Below are 17,160 nucleotides of genomic sequence, written 5' to 3'. Positions count from 1 at the left end.
AGGAGTCGGCCTACGACCTGGAACCGAAGGAGTCTGCCTACTGTCTAAAGCCAAGCAAGTCTGTCTACGGTCTGGAGGGCAGTAGGCCAGAACCGGAGCGACCTCCAATATAGGTGGATTGGGGAGGGGGGGGTGTAGCACAGTGCCGTCGTTGACAGCAGCCACCCTCCCTTCCCTCCCATTCGTTTAGGGGGTTTATTTTTGTATTGGGTTTTCTTTATGTTGGTGCATTCGGTGTATGCACCTTTAGGGGGGGTAATGTCACGTCCTGACCAATATTTAGGTATTATTTGTATTATATTTAGTCAGGACGTGGCAGAGGTATAATTGTTTTGTATTGTGGGGTTTTGTGTGTGGTGTAGTGGGGTGTGTTAGTTTTGGTATAGGTTCTAGGTTTGTTATTCTATGTGTAGTTTTGGGTGCTGGACTCTCAATTGGAGGCAGGAGTTTCTAGTTGCCTCTGATTTGGAGTCCTATAACTAGGTGTGTGCTTGTTTGGTAGGTTGTGGGTAGTAGGTATTTTGCACTGCGTTTAGTCTGCCTGTAAAACTGTCACTAGTCTCTATTTGTTTTCTTGTTTTTTCTCCGTGTTCTCTTTATTCAATTAAAATACAAGATGAGCATTCACATCCCGGCTGCGTTTTGGTCTGTACAACCCAACGAACTCTGTGACAGCATGACATCTATTGTTGGGTATGCTATTTCATGATAATAATTATAATAAAATGTAGTCTAGAGTAAATTGCACAGCCATATCCCACTCTTATCCCTCCATTCCCCACTTTCTTTCGTACCCACATGTCTCTCAAACCCAGAGGAGTAAAATTAAAATAGTTTTTTTGCCTCTGGTCACAAAAGTTGAAGTTTGCATTAGTCAAACATTTCTATCTCTATAACATCTCCTAAACTCTCCTGGTTTGTGTCGTGCATATATGCATCTCTCAACTATATAGAATAACATGTGCTATGACATGGCAGTGTGCAATGTACTCTCATGACCATACCTGCACTCTGCAGGCTTTTACAAACCCTCAGAAACTGGCATCTTGGTGCTGGCGTGGGATCGAGGATTGTGGGAGGTGGAAGGGGTTCATGTGGTCCATAATAGCCCTTTTCTTTTATACACTTCCTTGTCTTCACCATTAGCCTTTGCAACCTCAAAAATAAAATGTTCTGTCTGTATGTTGTTTTTAATGATTGGTATTGATAATTAATATAATCACAGAAACCTGTATCTGGGATATTTTTTCCCATCAACACGTCTCCTTCTCCAGTAGGGGCGATAAAGTCCCTAGACCACTGTTACTCTATCCACAAGCAAGCATACAAGGCCCTTCCTCGTCCCCACTTCGGCAAATCAGATCATGACTCTATACTCCTACTTCCTGTCTACAAGGTCAAACAGGAAATACCCGCTCCATAGAGGAATGGTCCCCCGAATCGGAGACTAAGCTACAAGACTGCTTTGCTAGCGCTGACTGGAATATTTTACGTTACTCAGCCGATATCATCAACAAGCTAACCACCTCCGTCAACGGCTTTATTAGGAAATACATCAGCGACGCTGCTTCCCAATCAAAAGCCCTGATTTAACACAGAGTTTGGCGCTAAGCTAAAGGACAGGTTTAGCGCACACAGGAATATCGCAGCCAACTCCAAGGCAATGGCTGAGGACACAAACAAGTACAAGAAGTCCTGCTATGATCTCCAGACAGCCATCAAACAAGCAAAAGGACAACATAGGAACACGCTGGAATCCTATTACACAGACTCCGACACCCGCCGCATGTGGCAAGGGCTATAGTCCATTACGGATTACAAAGGAAGGCCCAGCCATTATCTTCCCAATGATGTCAATCTACTAGAAGAACTCAATGCATTTAATGCACGCTTCAACAAAAACAACACCGAGCCGTGCATGAGCGCACCCGCCGATTCAGAGGTCTGAGGGATCTCGCTAATCAGGTTAACCTGTTATGGCTAGGGGGCAGTATTTTCACAGCCGGATAAGAAACGTACCCGATTTAATCTGATTATTACTCCTGCCCAGAAACTAGAATATGCATATAATTATTAGCTTTGGAAGAAAACACTCCAAAGTTTCTAAAACTGTTTGAATGGTGTCGGTGAGTATAACAGAACTCATTTGGCAGGCCAAAACCTGAGAAGATTCCATGCAGGAAGTGCCCTGTCTGACAATTTCTTGCCCTTCTTGATTATCTCTATCCATTACAGGGGATCTCTGCTGTTACGTGACACTTCCTACGGCTCCCATGGGCTCTCAGAAGGCGGCAAAAAGCTGAATCGTGGCTTTGCAGGCTCTGGCTGAAACAAAGTAGCCGCGTTTGGATAGTGGCTGGTCACAGTACTGTGAGACTCAGGCTCGTGCCCGAGTCGACCCCATGCTTTATTTTCTTTCGTCTGTTTACCTAAACGCAGATTCCCGGTCGGAATATTATCGTTTTTTTACGAGAAAAATTGCATAAAAATTGATTTTAAACAGCGGTTGACATGCTTCGAAGTACGGTAATGGAATTTTAAAAATATTTTGTCACGAAATGCGCCATGCTCGTGACCCTTATTTACACTTCGGATAGTGTCTTCAACGCACGAACAAAATGCCGCTATTTGGATATAACAATGGATTATTTTGAACCAAACCAACATTTGTTAATGAAGTAGCAGTCCTGGGAGTGCATTCTGACGAAGAACACCAAAGGTAATCAAACTTTTCTAATAGTAAATCGGAGTTTGGTCAGGGCTAAACTTGGTGGGTGTCTAAATAGCTAGCCGTGATGGCTGGGCTATCTACTCAGAATATTGCAAAATGTGCTTTCACCGAAAAGCTATTTTAAAATTGGACACCTCGATTGCACAAAGGAATTCTGTATCTATAATTCTTTAAATAATTGTTATTTTTTTTTGTGAACGTTTATCGTGAGTAATTTAGTAAATTCACCGGAGGTTTGCGGGGGGTATGCTAGTTCTGAACATCACATGCTAATGTAAAAAGCTGGTTTTTGAAAAAAGTATTTAGTCAGCCACCAATTGTGCAAGTTCTCCCACTTAAAAAGATGAGAGAGGCCTGTAATTTTCATCATAGGTACACGTCAACTATGACAGACAAAATGAGAGAAAAAATCCAGAAAATCACATTGTAGGATTTTTTATGAATTTATTTGCAAATTATGGCGGAAAATAAGTATTTGGTCACCTACAAAAAAGCAAGATTTCTGGCTCTCACAGACCTGTAACTTCTTCTTTAAGAGGCTCCTCTGTCCTCCACTCGTTACCTGTATTAATGGCACCTGTTTGAACTTGTTATCAGTATAAAAGACACCTGTCCACAACCTCAAACAGTCGCACTCCAAACTCCACTATGGCCAAGACCAAAGAGCTGTCAAAGGACACTAGAAACAAAATTGTAGACCTGCACCAGGCTGGGAAGACTGAATCTACAATAGGTAAGCAGCTTGGTTTGAAGAAATCAACTGTGGGAGCAATTATTAGGAAATGGAAGACATACAAGATCACTGATAATCTCCCTCGATCTGGGGCTCCACGCAAGATCTCACCCGTGGGGTCAAAATGATCACAAGAACGGTGAACAAAAATCCCAGAACCACACGGGGGGACCTAGTGAATGACCTGCAGAGAGCTGGGACCAAAGTAACAAAGCCTACCATCAGTAACACACTACGCCGCCAGGGACTCAAATCCTGCAGTGCCAGACGTGTCCCCCTGCTTAAGCCAGTACATGTCCAGGCCCATCTGAAGTTTGCTAGAGAGCATTTGGATGATCCAGAAGAGGATTGGGAGAATGTCATATGGTCAGATGAAACCAAAATATAACTTTTTGGTAAAAACTCAACTCGTCGTGTTTGGAGGACAAAGAATGCTGAGTTGCATCCAAAGAACACCATACCTACTGTGAAGCATGGGGGTGGAAACATCATGCTTTGGGGCTGTTTTTCTGCAAAGGGACCAGGACGACTGATCCGTGTAAAGGAAAGAATGAATGGGGCCATGTATCGTGAGATTTTGAGTGAAAACCTCCTTCCATCAGCAAGGGCATTGAAGATGAAGCGTGGCTGGGTCTTTCAGCATGACAATGATCCCAAACACACCGCCCGGGCAACGAAGGAGTGGCTTCGTAAGAAGCATTTCAAGGTCCTGGAGTGGCCTAGCCAGTCTCCAGATCTCAACCCCATAGAAAATATTTGGAGGGAGTTGAAAGTCCGTGTTGCCCAGCGACAGCCCCAAAACATCACTGCTCTAGAGGAGATCTACATGGAGGAATGGGCCAAAATACCAGCAACAGTGTGTGAAAACCTTGTGAAGACTTACAGAAAACGTTTGACCTGTGTGATTGCCAACAAAGGGTATATAACAAAGTATTGAGATAAACTTTTGTTATTGACCAAATACTTATTTTCCAACATAATTTGCAAATAAATTCATTAAAAATCCTACAATGTGATTTTCTGGATTTTCTTTTCTCATTTTGTCTGTCATAGTTGAAGTGTACCTATGATGAAAATTACAGGCCTCTCTCATATTTTTAACCTCTCTGGGCTAGGCGGGACGAATTCGTCCCACCTACGTAACAGCCACTTTAAGCCTGTGGCGCGATTTTCAAAACCTTAAAAATCCTATTACTTCAATTTCTCAAACATATGACTATTTTACAGCTATTTAAAGACAAGACTCTCGTTAATCTAACCACACTGTCCGATTTCAAAAGGCTTTACAACGAAAGCAAAACATTAGATTATGTCAGCAGAGTACCAAGCCAGAAATAATCAGACACCCATTTTTCAAGCCAGCATATAATGTCACCAAAACCCAGAAGACAGCTAAATGCAGCACTCACCTTTGATGATCTTCATCAGATGACAACCCTAGGACATTATGTTACACAATACATGCATGTTTTGTTCAATCAAGTTCATATTTATATCAAAAACCAGCTTTTTACATTAGCATGTGACGTTCAGAACTAGCATACGCCCGCAAACTTCCGGGGAATTCGCTAACATTTTACTAAATTACTCACGATAAACGTTCACAAAAAGCATAACAATTATTTTAAGAATTATAGATACAGACCTCCTCTATGCACTCGATATGTCCGATTTTAAAATAGCTTTTTGGTGAAAGCACATTTTGCAATATTCTAAGTACATAGCCCAGGCATCACGGGCTAGCTATTTAGACACCCGGCAAGTTTAGCACTCACCATAATCATATTTACTATTATAAAAGTTTGATTACCTTTTGTTGTCTTCGTCAGAATGCACTCCCAGGACTGCTACTTCAATAACAAATGTTGGTTTGGTCCAAAATAATCCATCGTTATATCCGAATAGCGGCGTTTTGTTCGTGCATTCTAGACACTATCCGAAATGGTAAAGAAGGGTCGCGCATGGCGCAAATTCGTGACAAAAAAATTCTAAATATTCCATTACCGTACTCGAAGCATGTCAACCGCTGTTTAAAATCAATTTTTACGCCATTTTTCTCGTAGAAAGCGATAATATTCCGACAGGGAATCTCCTTTTCGGCAAACAGAGGAAAAAAATCACAAAAGCGGGGCGGTCGGGTCACGCGCCTAAGCCCAGTGTCCCTTGATCGGCCACTTGAGAAAGGCGATAATGTGTTTCAGCCTGGGGCTGGGATGACGACATTCTGTTTTTTCCCGGGCTCTGAGCGCCTATGGACGACGTAGGAAGTGTCACGTTAGAGCACAGATCCTTAGTAAAAGATAGAGATGGAAAAGAAGTTCAAGAAATGGTCAGACAGGCCACTTCCTGTAAAGGAATCTCTCAGGTTTTGACCTGCCATTTGAGTTCTGTTATACTCACAGACACCATTCAAACAGTTTTAGAAACTTTAGGGTGTTTTCTATCCATATGTAATAAGTATATGCATATTCTAGTTACTGGGTAGGAGTGGTAACCAGATTAAATCGGGTATGTTTTTTATCCAGCCGTGTCAATACTGCCCCCCTAGCCCTAACAGGTTAAGTGGGAGAACTTGCACAATTGGTGGCTGACTAAATACTTTTTGCCCCACTGTAAATATGAACTTGATTGAACAAAACATGCATGTATTGTATAACATAATGTCCTTGGTGTGTCATCTGATGAAGATCATCAAAGGTTAGTGCTGCATTTAGCTGTGGTTTTGTTTTTTGTGACATTATATGCTAGCTTGAAAAATGGGTGATTATTTCTGGCTGGGTACTCTGCTGACATAATCTAATGTTTTGCTTTCGCTGTAAAGCCTTTTTGAAATCGGACAGTGTGGTTAGATAAAGGAGAGTCTTGTCTTTAAAATGCTGTGAAATAGTCATATGTTTGAAAAATGGAAGTTTTTGTATATTTGAGGAATTTGTAATTCGCGCCACGCCTATCATTGGATATTGGAGCAGGCGTTCCGCTAGCAGAACGTCTAGATGTAAGAGGTTAACACTCAGTATTCCATGGCACGTTCTCAGTGCGTGCACAGAACAGCCATTAACAACCTCTCCTTGTCTCAGTCTCTAATCCCCACGTCTCAAGCTGACCCCCATCATTCCTGTTCCCAAGAACTCTAAGACTACCTGCCACAATGACTACCGCCATGTAGGACTCACATCTGTAATCATGAAGTGTTTTGAAAGGCTGGTTATGGCACACATCAACTCCATCATTCCAGACACCCTAGACCCACTCCAATTTGCATACCGCCCCAACAGATCAACGCATACTCAATTGCACTCCACACTGCTCTCACCCACCAAGAGAAGAGGAATACCTATGTGAGAATGCTGTTCATTGACACCTCCCTCTGCAACTGGATCCTGAATGGTGAGGGTAGGCAACATAACCTCCGCCACACTGACCATCAACATGGCGGCCCCAAAAGGGTGTGTGCTTAGTCCCTTCTTGTTCTCCCTGTTCACCCACGACTGCTTGGCCACGCACGACTCCCACACCATCAAGTTTGCTGACGACACGACGGTGGTAGGCCTGATCCCCGGTGACTATGAGACCGCTTACAGGAAGGAGGTCAGTGATCTGACAGTGTGGTGCCAGGACAACAACCTCTCCCTCAACATCAGTAAGACCAAGGAGCTGATGGTGGACAACATTAGAGGAGGGTGAGGACTCCCCCATCCACATCGATGGGGATGTAGTGGACTGGGTCGAGAGCTTCAAGTTCCTCGGTGTCCAAATCACTAAGGACTTCAAATAGCCCACACACACAGTCGTGAAGAAGGCATGACAGCGCGTCTTCCTCCTCAGGACGTTGAAAAGATTTGGCATGGGCCCTCAAGTCCTCAAAAAGTTATATAGCTGCACCATTGAGAGCATCATGACTGGCTGCATCAATGATTGGTATGACAACTGCACCACCCTCGATTTCATGGTGCCACAGAGGGTGGGGTGGACAGCCCAGTACATCCCTGGGGCCAAGCTCCCTACCATCCATGACTTCTATATCAGGCGGTGTGAAAGGAAGGCCCAGAAAAGACTCCAGCCACCCAAGCCATAAACTGTTCTCACGGCAATTGGTACCAGTACGTGACATCAACGGGCTCCTGAACAGCTTCTGTCCTCAGCCATAAAATGGCTAAATAGCTCATCTCAGTTACCCAGAAGCTTCTCGTAAAAGTTTGCCATTTCCTTTTTTTTCTTTTGGAGGGAATTTCATTAACAATTATGATTACCTTTGTGCAAAGGAAGGAAGCGAAGTTTCCTCCTTCGCCACATGGAAACTCTCGGCTAAAGTCCTCCCTTTAATTATTTTCACCAGTATTTATCTTGACTTTGTGGCTGTGGAATCTAGTGGAAACCGCTTATCATCCGCACACAGGCTTAAAAATCACGGTACCAGTTTACGCACCGCCTTCGCCCCAATTCTGATTCATCCAAATAATCAATGATGAAAACAGAAAAACAGAAACCACTGCCGCTGGTAATCACATTATTCTACGTGAGCCTTGACGGATTCTCGCCGTTTCATCTGTCCACGAAAATCTGTCGAAGAGATTTTAAATAGCTAACTCAATCACTACACGGCCTATCTGTACTGACCCTTTTTATGGATTTCTTTATTTTTGCACGTACTTTATGCACCCTCGCAGGACTCTACACACTCACATTGATACTCCAACACACACACACACACACACACACACACACACACACACACACACACACACACACACACACACACACACACACACACACACACACACACACACACACACAAACACAGTCTTGCACAGCTAACCGTGTGGGGACATACAATTCAGTCCCATTCAAAATCCTATTTTCCTTGACCCGTAGCCTTACCTTAACCCTAACCCTAACCTTAAACCCATACCCTAACCTTACCCTAAACCTAACCCTAGCTCCTAAACCTAACCCTAAAACTAACCCTAGCTCCTAAACCTAATTCTAACCCTAACACTAATTCTAACCTTAACCCCAAACCCCTGGAAATAGCCTTTGTCCTTGTGGGGATCAACAAAATGTCTCCAGTTGGTCAAAATGTTGTTTGTTTTCTATTTTTGTTGTGAATTCTGGTCCCCACAAGTATAGTTAAACACGTCCACCCACACACACACACACACACACACACACACACACACACACACACACACACACACACACACACACACACACACACACACACACACACACACACATTTTGTTACAATTTGTTAGATTACTTGTTAGATAATACTGCACTGTCGGAACTAGAAGAACAAGCATTTCGCTACACTCACATGAACATCTGCTAACCATGTGTGTGTGACAAATAAAATTTGATTTGATTTGACACACACAAATACACACACACACACACACACTTCATTTTCTCACACACACAGAACACACACACACATTCATGCTGACTCTACACACATGCACACACACTCACACACACAATCATCATATACGCTGCTGCTACTCTGTTGATCAGACACAAGCAAAGAATGTACATGTTTGACAGGAATGAACATGCAGAACCCCCCCAGGAGAAAATGTATGAAGCATGAACTATGTAAAGTGACCTCTGCCTGTCCTCTCCCCTCCAAAAAGATGGCAGACCGCACAATCTGGTGGGCCATGATTATGTCCTAGCTAAATTCCCAAATCTGGCCCTCCAACCGTGATGACCATCTAATCATCCCAAGCTTTCTAATGGACTTTTTCACCCCGTCAGCTCTCCCCTGCAGCTATTCCCAGGTTGTTGCTATAAATAAGAATGAGTTCTCTTCTCAGTCAATTCACCTGGTAGAATACAGGTTAAATAAAGCAATGGTGTACACCCACCTCTAAGATTGGATTGCAGCTTGTGCCTACTGTGCAATCACCCATAAAGGGTGGCAGGTAGGCTAGCAGTTAGAGAGGGGAGCCAGCAACCGGGTTGCAAGATTGAATCCCGGGTCCGACGGGAAAAATCAGTCGGGAAGTGAGCTGGCAACCGGAGGATTACTGGTATCAAATCTTAGACATCATTGCCTGCTGTTGTGCCCTTGAGCAAGGCACTTAACCCCCCACAACAAAAGCTCAGTTTTAGTTTGATTTTAGTTTGATTCTTTATATAAATAGTGCATGCAAAAGCTGGTTTGTGTGTAAACTAAGGTATACCGCTTCATTTTAGCCTCAACCTTTTGTAATTCATAACTTATTATCTGTTTGTTTGTGGCTGTCACACGGAGCAGAGTACAGCAGTGCAACGTTGTCACCACTGTCACTCACCAGATTCACCTGTAACTCAACCCCTGTCCATTGGCATTACGTAACTGGTTCTTCCAGACATACAATGTAGAAACAAACAGACGCCCTTTTCTTGAACAAATATGTCATGAAGAAGACATTCTATAGCAATATTCTCTAGAACACAATCTAGTGATATTATGGCTTTTACAACCAATGCTAAATCAGAAATGTGCAGTCAGTTTGTCAGTCCGCATTGACATGTTCACACAAAGAAGGAGCTAGGGAAATGCAATCAGTTTAGATAAAAGCAATTCATCTGAATGCATGAATTACTATATTGGATGAAGGCAGAAGACACATTTCAGTTGAATGCATTCAGTTGTGCAACTGACTAGGTATCCCCCTTTCCCTTTCCCTTACATGTGTCTGCATCTTGATTTATGGCTGTGCACCACTGTGAGTAGAGCACTCTACTTTTCAAGCCTTGTATGAGTTTCTCAAGTCACCCACAGTCATATCTGTCAACACTAACCCTCTAACTCCACTGTGTGGTCTCACTTGTTTCAGAGATATTAATGCTTTATCATAGACTGACTATATGAATCTGTGAGTATGGATGTCATAGCAGATACATTTTGTGCTCTCATTTCATAAGACTTGATTTCAATTTACATCTTTCCACCAAAACATTGTGTCCAGCACTAGAGTTGACTCCACAAACACTCTCCATACAGTATATAACTCTGAATCTAATGCTTGAAAAATTGAGTTTGATTAATACAGATAGAATTATATAATTTTGCTGACAACTTGCATTCAAGTTTCTACTATCAGCATTTCAAAAAATATTGGCAAGTATTAAACTCAGTACAAGTGAATGTCCTAAATATATTCAAGATCATACTGACACATATACTTTCTCAAGACAATATAATTGGCCTCATGTGCAAAAGATGACAACTTATATGATAGTCAGATGTATAGGAGCATGCCAGATCAGATACATCAAGTTGAAAGACACAGAAAACAGAATGATGGTGTCAGCAAGTCAGAGCATCTTTATTGTATTCACAATGGGGTCTGTTGTTGGTGTCCCATCCAGATGTAGTAGAATATGTTGTTCTGGAGGTGTTAACCATAGAAATAGAATTACCAGAAAATAAATCCCCATTCAAGTCAATGTTCCATGATGGGTATCTGAGGGGCTTTAGCCATTCTAGAAAGTATAGCAGGACGTTAAGCACATCTTAAACTAGAGTAATCCAGAGCTGGCCTAAACAAATAACACTGATAACGAGGATAGGGATTTTTTTATCTGACAAATACTTTTTATAAGTTGGAACATTGTATTTTAGGTTGCATGAATAAAGGACTGGGGAACCGTAATATTCCACTTTCTGGCCTCTCATTTCCAATAACCATTCTAGTAATTATATTTCTATGTAGTTAACCAATTGCTTGCCGCAGTGCTCGCTGTGTGTCTAGGACCTTAAGAGGTGTGTTTGGTTTCACTTGAGGAGACAACCTTGCCATCCACCATTTCCTCTGTGACAATCACCACCTTGCGTGCGGTGGAGGTGGATGAGCTGGGGCCAGAGCTGGCGGAGCTGAGGCCGGAGCTGAGGCCAGAGCTGGAGGAGCTGAGGCTGGAGTTGAGGCCGGAGCTGAGGCCGGAGCTAGAGGAGCTGATGTGGGAGCTGGAGGAGCTGTGGCCAGATTTCGAGGAGCTGTGAACGAGGCTGTTAGGAAGGGAAACCAATGGCTAGCATAGTTAGCATCTATGATCTATGATCATAGTAAATATCTATTAAAGGTTACATAGCTGTAGATTCATGTCAAAAGTAACCATGGCTCAAACTAAGGTCAACTTCAAATGAACATTGTTTTTAAAAATCAAATGTTGAGGGAGACATCCAATCGCTTCCTGCCTTACCCGCTAGCCTCTCCATCCAGCAGCCTCCTATACTCAGCGATCTCCATCTCTAGGCGTGTCTTGATGTCCAGCAGCATCTTGTACTCCTGGCCCTGGCGTTCCATGTCGCTGCGGAGGGACACTAGCTGCTCCTCCAGACTGGTCACTTGGTCTTGGAGGCGTCCCAGCTGCATGGAGTAACGGTCCTCTGTCTCCGCCAGCGTGTTCTCCAGGGAGCCTTTCTATTGGCCGGGAGAGACAGAGATGATAAGTCAAAAACTGTGGGAGTAGTTTTGGAATTTGGAATGTTTACTGTCATACTGAAAAAGTTAGCTCGAGTAATTGAATGTGAAGGCAGTAAGAGGTTATCTATAGTAAAGTACAACACAAAGATGCTTGTCCTAGATCCCAAGAAACAAAGAGATCTTCTGTTGAATCTGACAATTCATCTTGATGGTTGTACAGTCGTCTCAAATAAAACTGTGAAGGACCTCGGCGTTACTCTGGACCCTGATCTCTGTTTTGACGAACATATCAATACTGTTTCAAGGACAGCTTTTTTCCATCTACGTAACATTGCAAAAATCTGAAACTTTCTGTCCAAAAATGATGCAGAAAAATGTAGACATGCATTTGTCACTTCTAGGTTAGACTACTGCAATGATCTACTTTCTGGCTACCTGGATAAAGCACTAAATAAACTTCAGTTAGTGCTAAACACGGCTGCTAGAATCCTGACTAGAACCAAAACATGTGATCATATTAGTCCATTGCTAGCCTCTCCACACTGGCTTCCTGTTAAGGCAAGGGCTGATTTCAAGGTTTTACTGCTAACCTACAAAGAATTACATGGGCTTGCTCCTACCTATCTTTCCGATTTGGTCCTGCCGTACATACCTACACGTACGTTATTGTCACAAGACGCAGGCCTCCTAATTGTCCCTAGAATTTCTGAGCAAACAGCTGGAGGCAGGGCTTTCTCCTATAGCGCTCCATTTTTATGGAATGGTCTGCCTACCCATGCGAGAGACGCAGACTCGGTCTCAATCTCTTCAGTAGGTCCTATGATTGAGTGTATTCTGATTTGATTTGATTTGGTGCCTGGCTATAACAACTTGAGGGATAGTGTTAGATTCTAGGTGAAAGTAAGGTACTTGAGGAATGGTAGAGAATGATGAAAGTGTCAAATATTGATTATTGATAAAAGTTGCAGAAAGTTGTGTAGGTAATTACGGCTCACCATGGTGAGCTGTGACTGCAGTTCGGCTTCCAGGCCCTGCAGTGTGCGACGGATCTCTGAGATCTCTGACTTGGAGGTCTGGAGAACCTCTGTGCTGGACGCCACCTCCTGGTTCAACGTCTCTGTCTGTTAAACACAATAAGTGGTCAATCATCACAGGATCAAACCAACATTTCAGCTCATGATGGAATGTCACAATGTTACTAACTAGAAGTAAAGGAACATCTACACAATGAACATAGTTTATAGGTTCTAGAGGTTCTACCTTGGTCTGGAACCAGGACTCCAGGTCGCGCTGGTTCTTGGCACTAACGGACTCGTACTGCTCACGGATCTCAGACATGACTCTGGTCAGGTCCTCCTGTGGTGCTGCGTCCACTTCCACGTTGATTTGTCCAGTCATCTGCGTCCTCATGGCAAGCAGCTCCTGTGGAGAAAAACATAGTGGTGAGTTTAAAGGATTAAGAAGTAACTAACCTCTGCCTGATGGTAACAACTTGACCTGCCCTCTATCTTCATTATACATTTGAACACCATTGCTTGATACAGATGTGCTTGAAAGCCAGCAATGGTGTTCTAGTGAAGACCCATAGCAGGTTGACATGGTCAATAGATGTAATACATTAAGGGACTGTATGGATATGTTCCATCAGCCCACACCCACCTCCTCATGGTTCTTCTTGAGATAGATGAGCTCCTCCTTCAGCCCCTCGATCTGCATCTCCAGGTCAGATCTGGCCATGGTCATCTCGTCCAGCATCCTCTTCAGCCCGGCGATGTCCGCCTCCACTGACTGACGCATGGCCAGCTCGTTCTCATACCTGAGAGATGGAGAGAGCTTAGGTCAAAGAACTGCCGGAATGTGTTCCTCTGTGAGAATAGCAGGGGTTATAGATTCTAGCATTGCATTAAGTTTTGGGAAAATAACAGAAAGTAACACCAGGCTTCTGATATGTCTGTTAGGTGGGTGTGGTTATGGTGGGGGTGAAGGGTAATGTCATTTGGTTTACTTTTAATAGATTCAACACAAAATGTAATAACAAACAGTATGAGGGTTTTTACAGATTTGGGGTTATTCCATGTGGTTAATGTAATGCACCAGCAGTGTACTGTATCTGTGGATGGTGTTGGGTGTACTTACTTGTTTCTGAAGTCGTCTGCAGCGAGCTTTGCGTTGTCGATGTTCAGATAGATACTTCCGTTCAAGCAGGTGGCAGCCTGGATCTGAGAGGTGGAGGATGGCAAAAACATTTCAGGATGGGGTATTCATGGAATTTGATACAAATGCAGTACACACAAACTGTGATACCACAATGTAATGATTGAGTTCTGAGTTTCAGCTGCACTGTAAATGATAGACCATAGAATCATTACAGGGACCCTGTTGTCATTATGATCATTGTAAACCATGACATGACACAAAGAAACAATTTGCGACTTCTGTATTCGCCTAGGGGCTATTAAGAGAGAGGAAGGATTGGCTTCAATGATCTGCTTTATTTTCAATGCTTCAGCTGCAAATATGCATACTGTCTTTGCATCTATCTTTGGTGCAAATTCTTGTTTGAATCAATTATAACAAATGTATATAATTTTGCATTTTCTAAAAGTCATATTAATTTCTCTATTAGTAACTTGTTGGAAAAACAAGCTGATGACGTGTACACCATGTACATGTACTCTCTAACAAAGAATAATATTTTCACAATGCAGACATTATCATGCTTTGACATGCTGTGATGTCATCATTGAGTGCTATTGCCGTCTAGGAGACATGTCACATACCTTTTCCTGAAGGTCGGCGATAGTAGCGTGGAAGCCAGAGTAGTCGCGAGCGCTGGGGGACGTCTTACTCTCAAGGAACTGACGGATCTTCAACTCCAGCTCACCATTGGCTGCCTCCAGCGAGCGCACCTTCTCCAAGTAGGTGGACAGGCGGTCGTTCAGGTTCTGCATTGTGGCCTTCTCATTGACCGACACATGGAGGTCGGCTCCACCGCCGCCACCACCACCCCCACCCATGCCAAAACCATAACTGCCGCTGCCACCCCCTCCCATGCCGCCGCCACCCCCTCCCATGCCGAAACCATAACCGCCACCGCCGCCACCCCCTCCCATTCTGAAACCATAACCGCCACCACCACCTCCGCCACCGGAACCGAACGAGGAGCTAGAGATGCGCACCCCAGAGCCTCCTGCTCCTCCATACACACTGCCGGCCCTCATGGCAGTGACACGGCCTCCTCCACCGCCACAACCACCCATCGAGGAGAAGCGGGAGGAGCCCATACCCATTCCACCTCCACCTCCAGACCTCATGGACATGGTGCCACCTCCGCCTCCACCGCCGCTGCTGCTGTAGGACATGCTAGATCTGGAGAAGGACATGGCTGCTGAGAGGGAGTCTGCCTGCCTGGGATGAAGAGGAGAGAGAATGTGGTGCACTGCCCAGCCACTGTTCCCTTTTTATGCTGCACAGGGCAGGAGGGAGGGAGGTTGGGAGTAGGACATCGGTGGGAGATGCAGAAGGGAGGAGAAGGGAGGAATACAGGGAGTCATTACCTCATGTAGGGCAGGGCAGGGCAGGGCAGGGCTCCTCCACCCACTTTGACAACCTGCTGGCAATCGCGAGAATGCAGAAGGAGGTGGTGTGCCAAAGACACACCAGAAGGGCTTTCCAAGAGGTGTTGAGTATTCCAGGGTGGTCCAGTCTTTGTCCAAAAACAATGGATAAATGTTGCCATAAATCAGAAGGGTGCAGTCAGTCAGTCAGTGTACATTGGCGTGTTCACACAAACAAGGTGCCAGGCCAGTGCAATTCATTTTGATAAAAGCAATTAATCTGAACGCATTAATCACTATATCATCTATCATACGGTACATGGCCAAAAGGTATGTGGACACACCTTCAAATTTGTAGATTTGGCAATTTCAGCCAAACCCGTTGCTGACAAGTGTATAAAATCGAGCACACAGCTATGAAATCTCCATAAACTAACATTGGCAGTAGAATGGCTTTCATGAAGAGCTCAGTGACTTTCAACGTGGCACCGTCATAGGATGCCACCTTTCCAACAGGTCAGTTTGTCAAATTTCTGCCCTGCTAGTGCTGCCCCAGTCAACTGTAAGTGCTGTTATTGTGAAGATGAAACCTCTAAGAGCAACAACAGCTCAGCCGCGAAGTGGTAGGCCACACAAGCTCACAGAACGGGACCGCCGAGTGCTGAAGCACGTAAAAATAGTCTGTCCTCGGTTGCAACACTCACTACCGAGTTCCAAACTGCCTCTGGAAGCAAGGTCAGTACAAAAACAGTCCGTCTGGAGCTTAATGAAATAGGTTTCCATAGCCGAGCTGCGGCACAAAAGCCTAAGATCAAATAAAATCAAATCAAATGTACTTATATAGCCCTTCTTACATCAGCTGATATATCAAAGTGCTGTACAGAAACCCAGCCTAAATCCCCAAACAGCAAGCAATGCTGGTGTAGAAGCACAGTGGCTAGGAAAAACTCCCTAGAAAGGCAAAAACCTAGGAAGAGACCTAGAGAGGAACCAGGCTATGAGGAGAGGCCAGTCCTCTTCTTGCTGTGCCAGGTGGAGATTATAACAGAACATGGCCAAGATGTTCAAATGTTCATAAATGACCAGCATGGTCAAATAATAGAAGTCATAGTGAACAGGTCAGGGTTCCATAGCCGCAGGCAGAACAGTTGAAACTGGAGAAGCAGCACGGCCAGGTGGACTGGGGACAACAAGGAGTCATCATGCCAGGTAGTCCTGAGGCATGGTCCTAGGGCTCAGGTCCTCTGAGAGAGAAAGAAAGAAAGAAAGAAAGAAAGAAAGAAAGAAAGAAAGAAAGAAAGAAAGAAAGAAAGAAAGAAAGAAAGAAAGAAAGAAAGAAAGAAAGAAAGAAAGAAAGAGAGAATTAGAGAGAGCATACTTAAATTCAAACAGGACACCGGATAAGACAGGAGAAATACTCCAGATATAACAGACTGACCCTAGCCCCCCGACACATAAACTACTGCAGCATAAATACTGGAGGTTGAGACAGGAGGGGTCAGGAGACACTGTGGCCCCATCTGATGATACCCCCGGACAGGGCCAAACAGGCAGGATATAACTCCGCCCACTTTGCCTAAGCACAGCCCCCACACCACTAGAGGGATAGCTTCAACCACCAACTTACCATCCTGAGACAAGGCCGAGTATAGCCCACAAAGATCTCTGCCACGGCACAACCCAAGGGGGGCGCCAACCCAGACAGGAAGACCATGTCAGTGACTAAA

At 44.1% G+C, this 17,160-nt stretch overlaps 1 protein-coding gene across 2 annotated transcripts; it reads right to left on the bottom strand.

Moving 5' to 3' along the window:
* Positions 1–10,751: 10,751 nt before the first annotated feature.
* Positions 10,752–15,321, bottom strand: LOC106597822 (keratin, type I cytoskeletal 13-like). 2 transcript variants are annotated; one of them, XM_045691242.1, is made up of 7 exons: positions 14,657–15,321; positions 14,013–14,095; positions 13,536–13,692; positions 13,137–13,298; positions 12,872–12,997; positions 11,653–11,873; positions 10,752–11,458 (listed from the first exon to the last, which is right to left on the bottom strand). In XM_045691242.1, exons 1-7 carry the CDS (start codon positions 15,257–15,259, stop codon positions 11,209–11,211), a joined length of 1,602 nt encoding a protein of 533 aa, XP_045547198.1. In that variant the 5' UTR covers positions 15,260–15,321; the 3' UTR covers positions 10,752–11,208. The 2 variants fall into 2 exon arrangements, with proteins under 2 accessions (XP_045547198.1, XP_045547199.1); XM_045691243.1 differs by having other exon boundaries at positions 10,752–11,365; positions 14,657–15,320.
* Between the last annotated feature and the right edge of the window lie 1,839 nt (positions 15,322–17,160).

Source organism: Salmo salar, chromosome ssa12 (assembly GCF_905237065.1).
Source record: "Salmo salar chromosome ssa12, Ssal_v3.1, whole genome shotgun sequence".
In the NCBI taxonomy this organism is placed as follows: Eukaryota; Metazoa; Chordata; class Actinopteri; order Salmoniformes; family Salmonidae; genus Salmo; species Salmo salar.
The sequence above is the reverse complement of the archived record's forward strand: the minus strand, read 5'-3'. Positions and strand labels throughout refer to the sequence as shown.

Bases quoted from the DNA above. Each gene is read 5' to 3' on its own strand.
- LOC106597822 (XM_045691242.1), bottom strand. From the start codon at position 15,259: ATGTCCTTCTCCAGATCTAGCATGTCCTACAGCAGCAGCGGCGGTGGA. The intron at 13,299-13,535 runs GTGGGTGTGGGC...TTTTCTCCACAG, and splicing joins TCAAGAAGAACCATGAGGAG to GAGCTGCTTGCCATGAGGAC. The intron at 11,874-12,871 runs GTGAGCCGTAAT...CCCGGCCAATAG, and splicing joins TGCAGTCACAGCTCACCATG to AAAGGCTCCCTGGAGAACAC.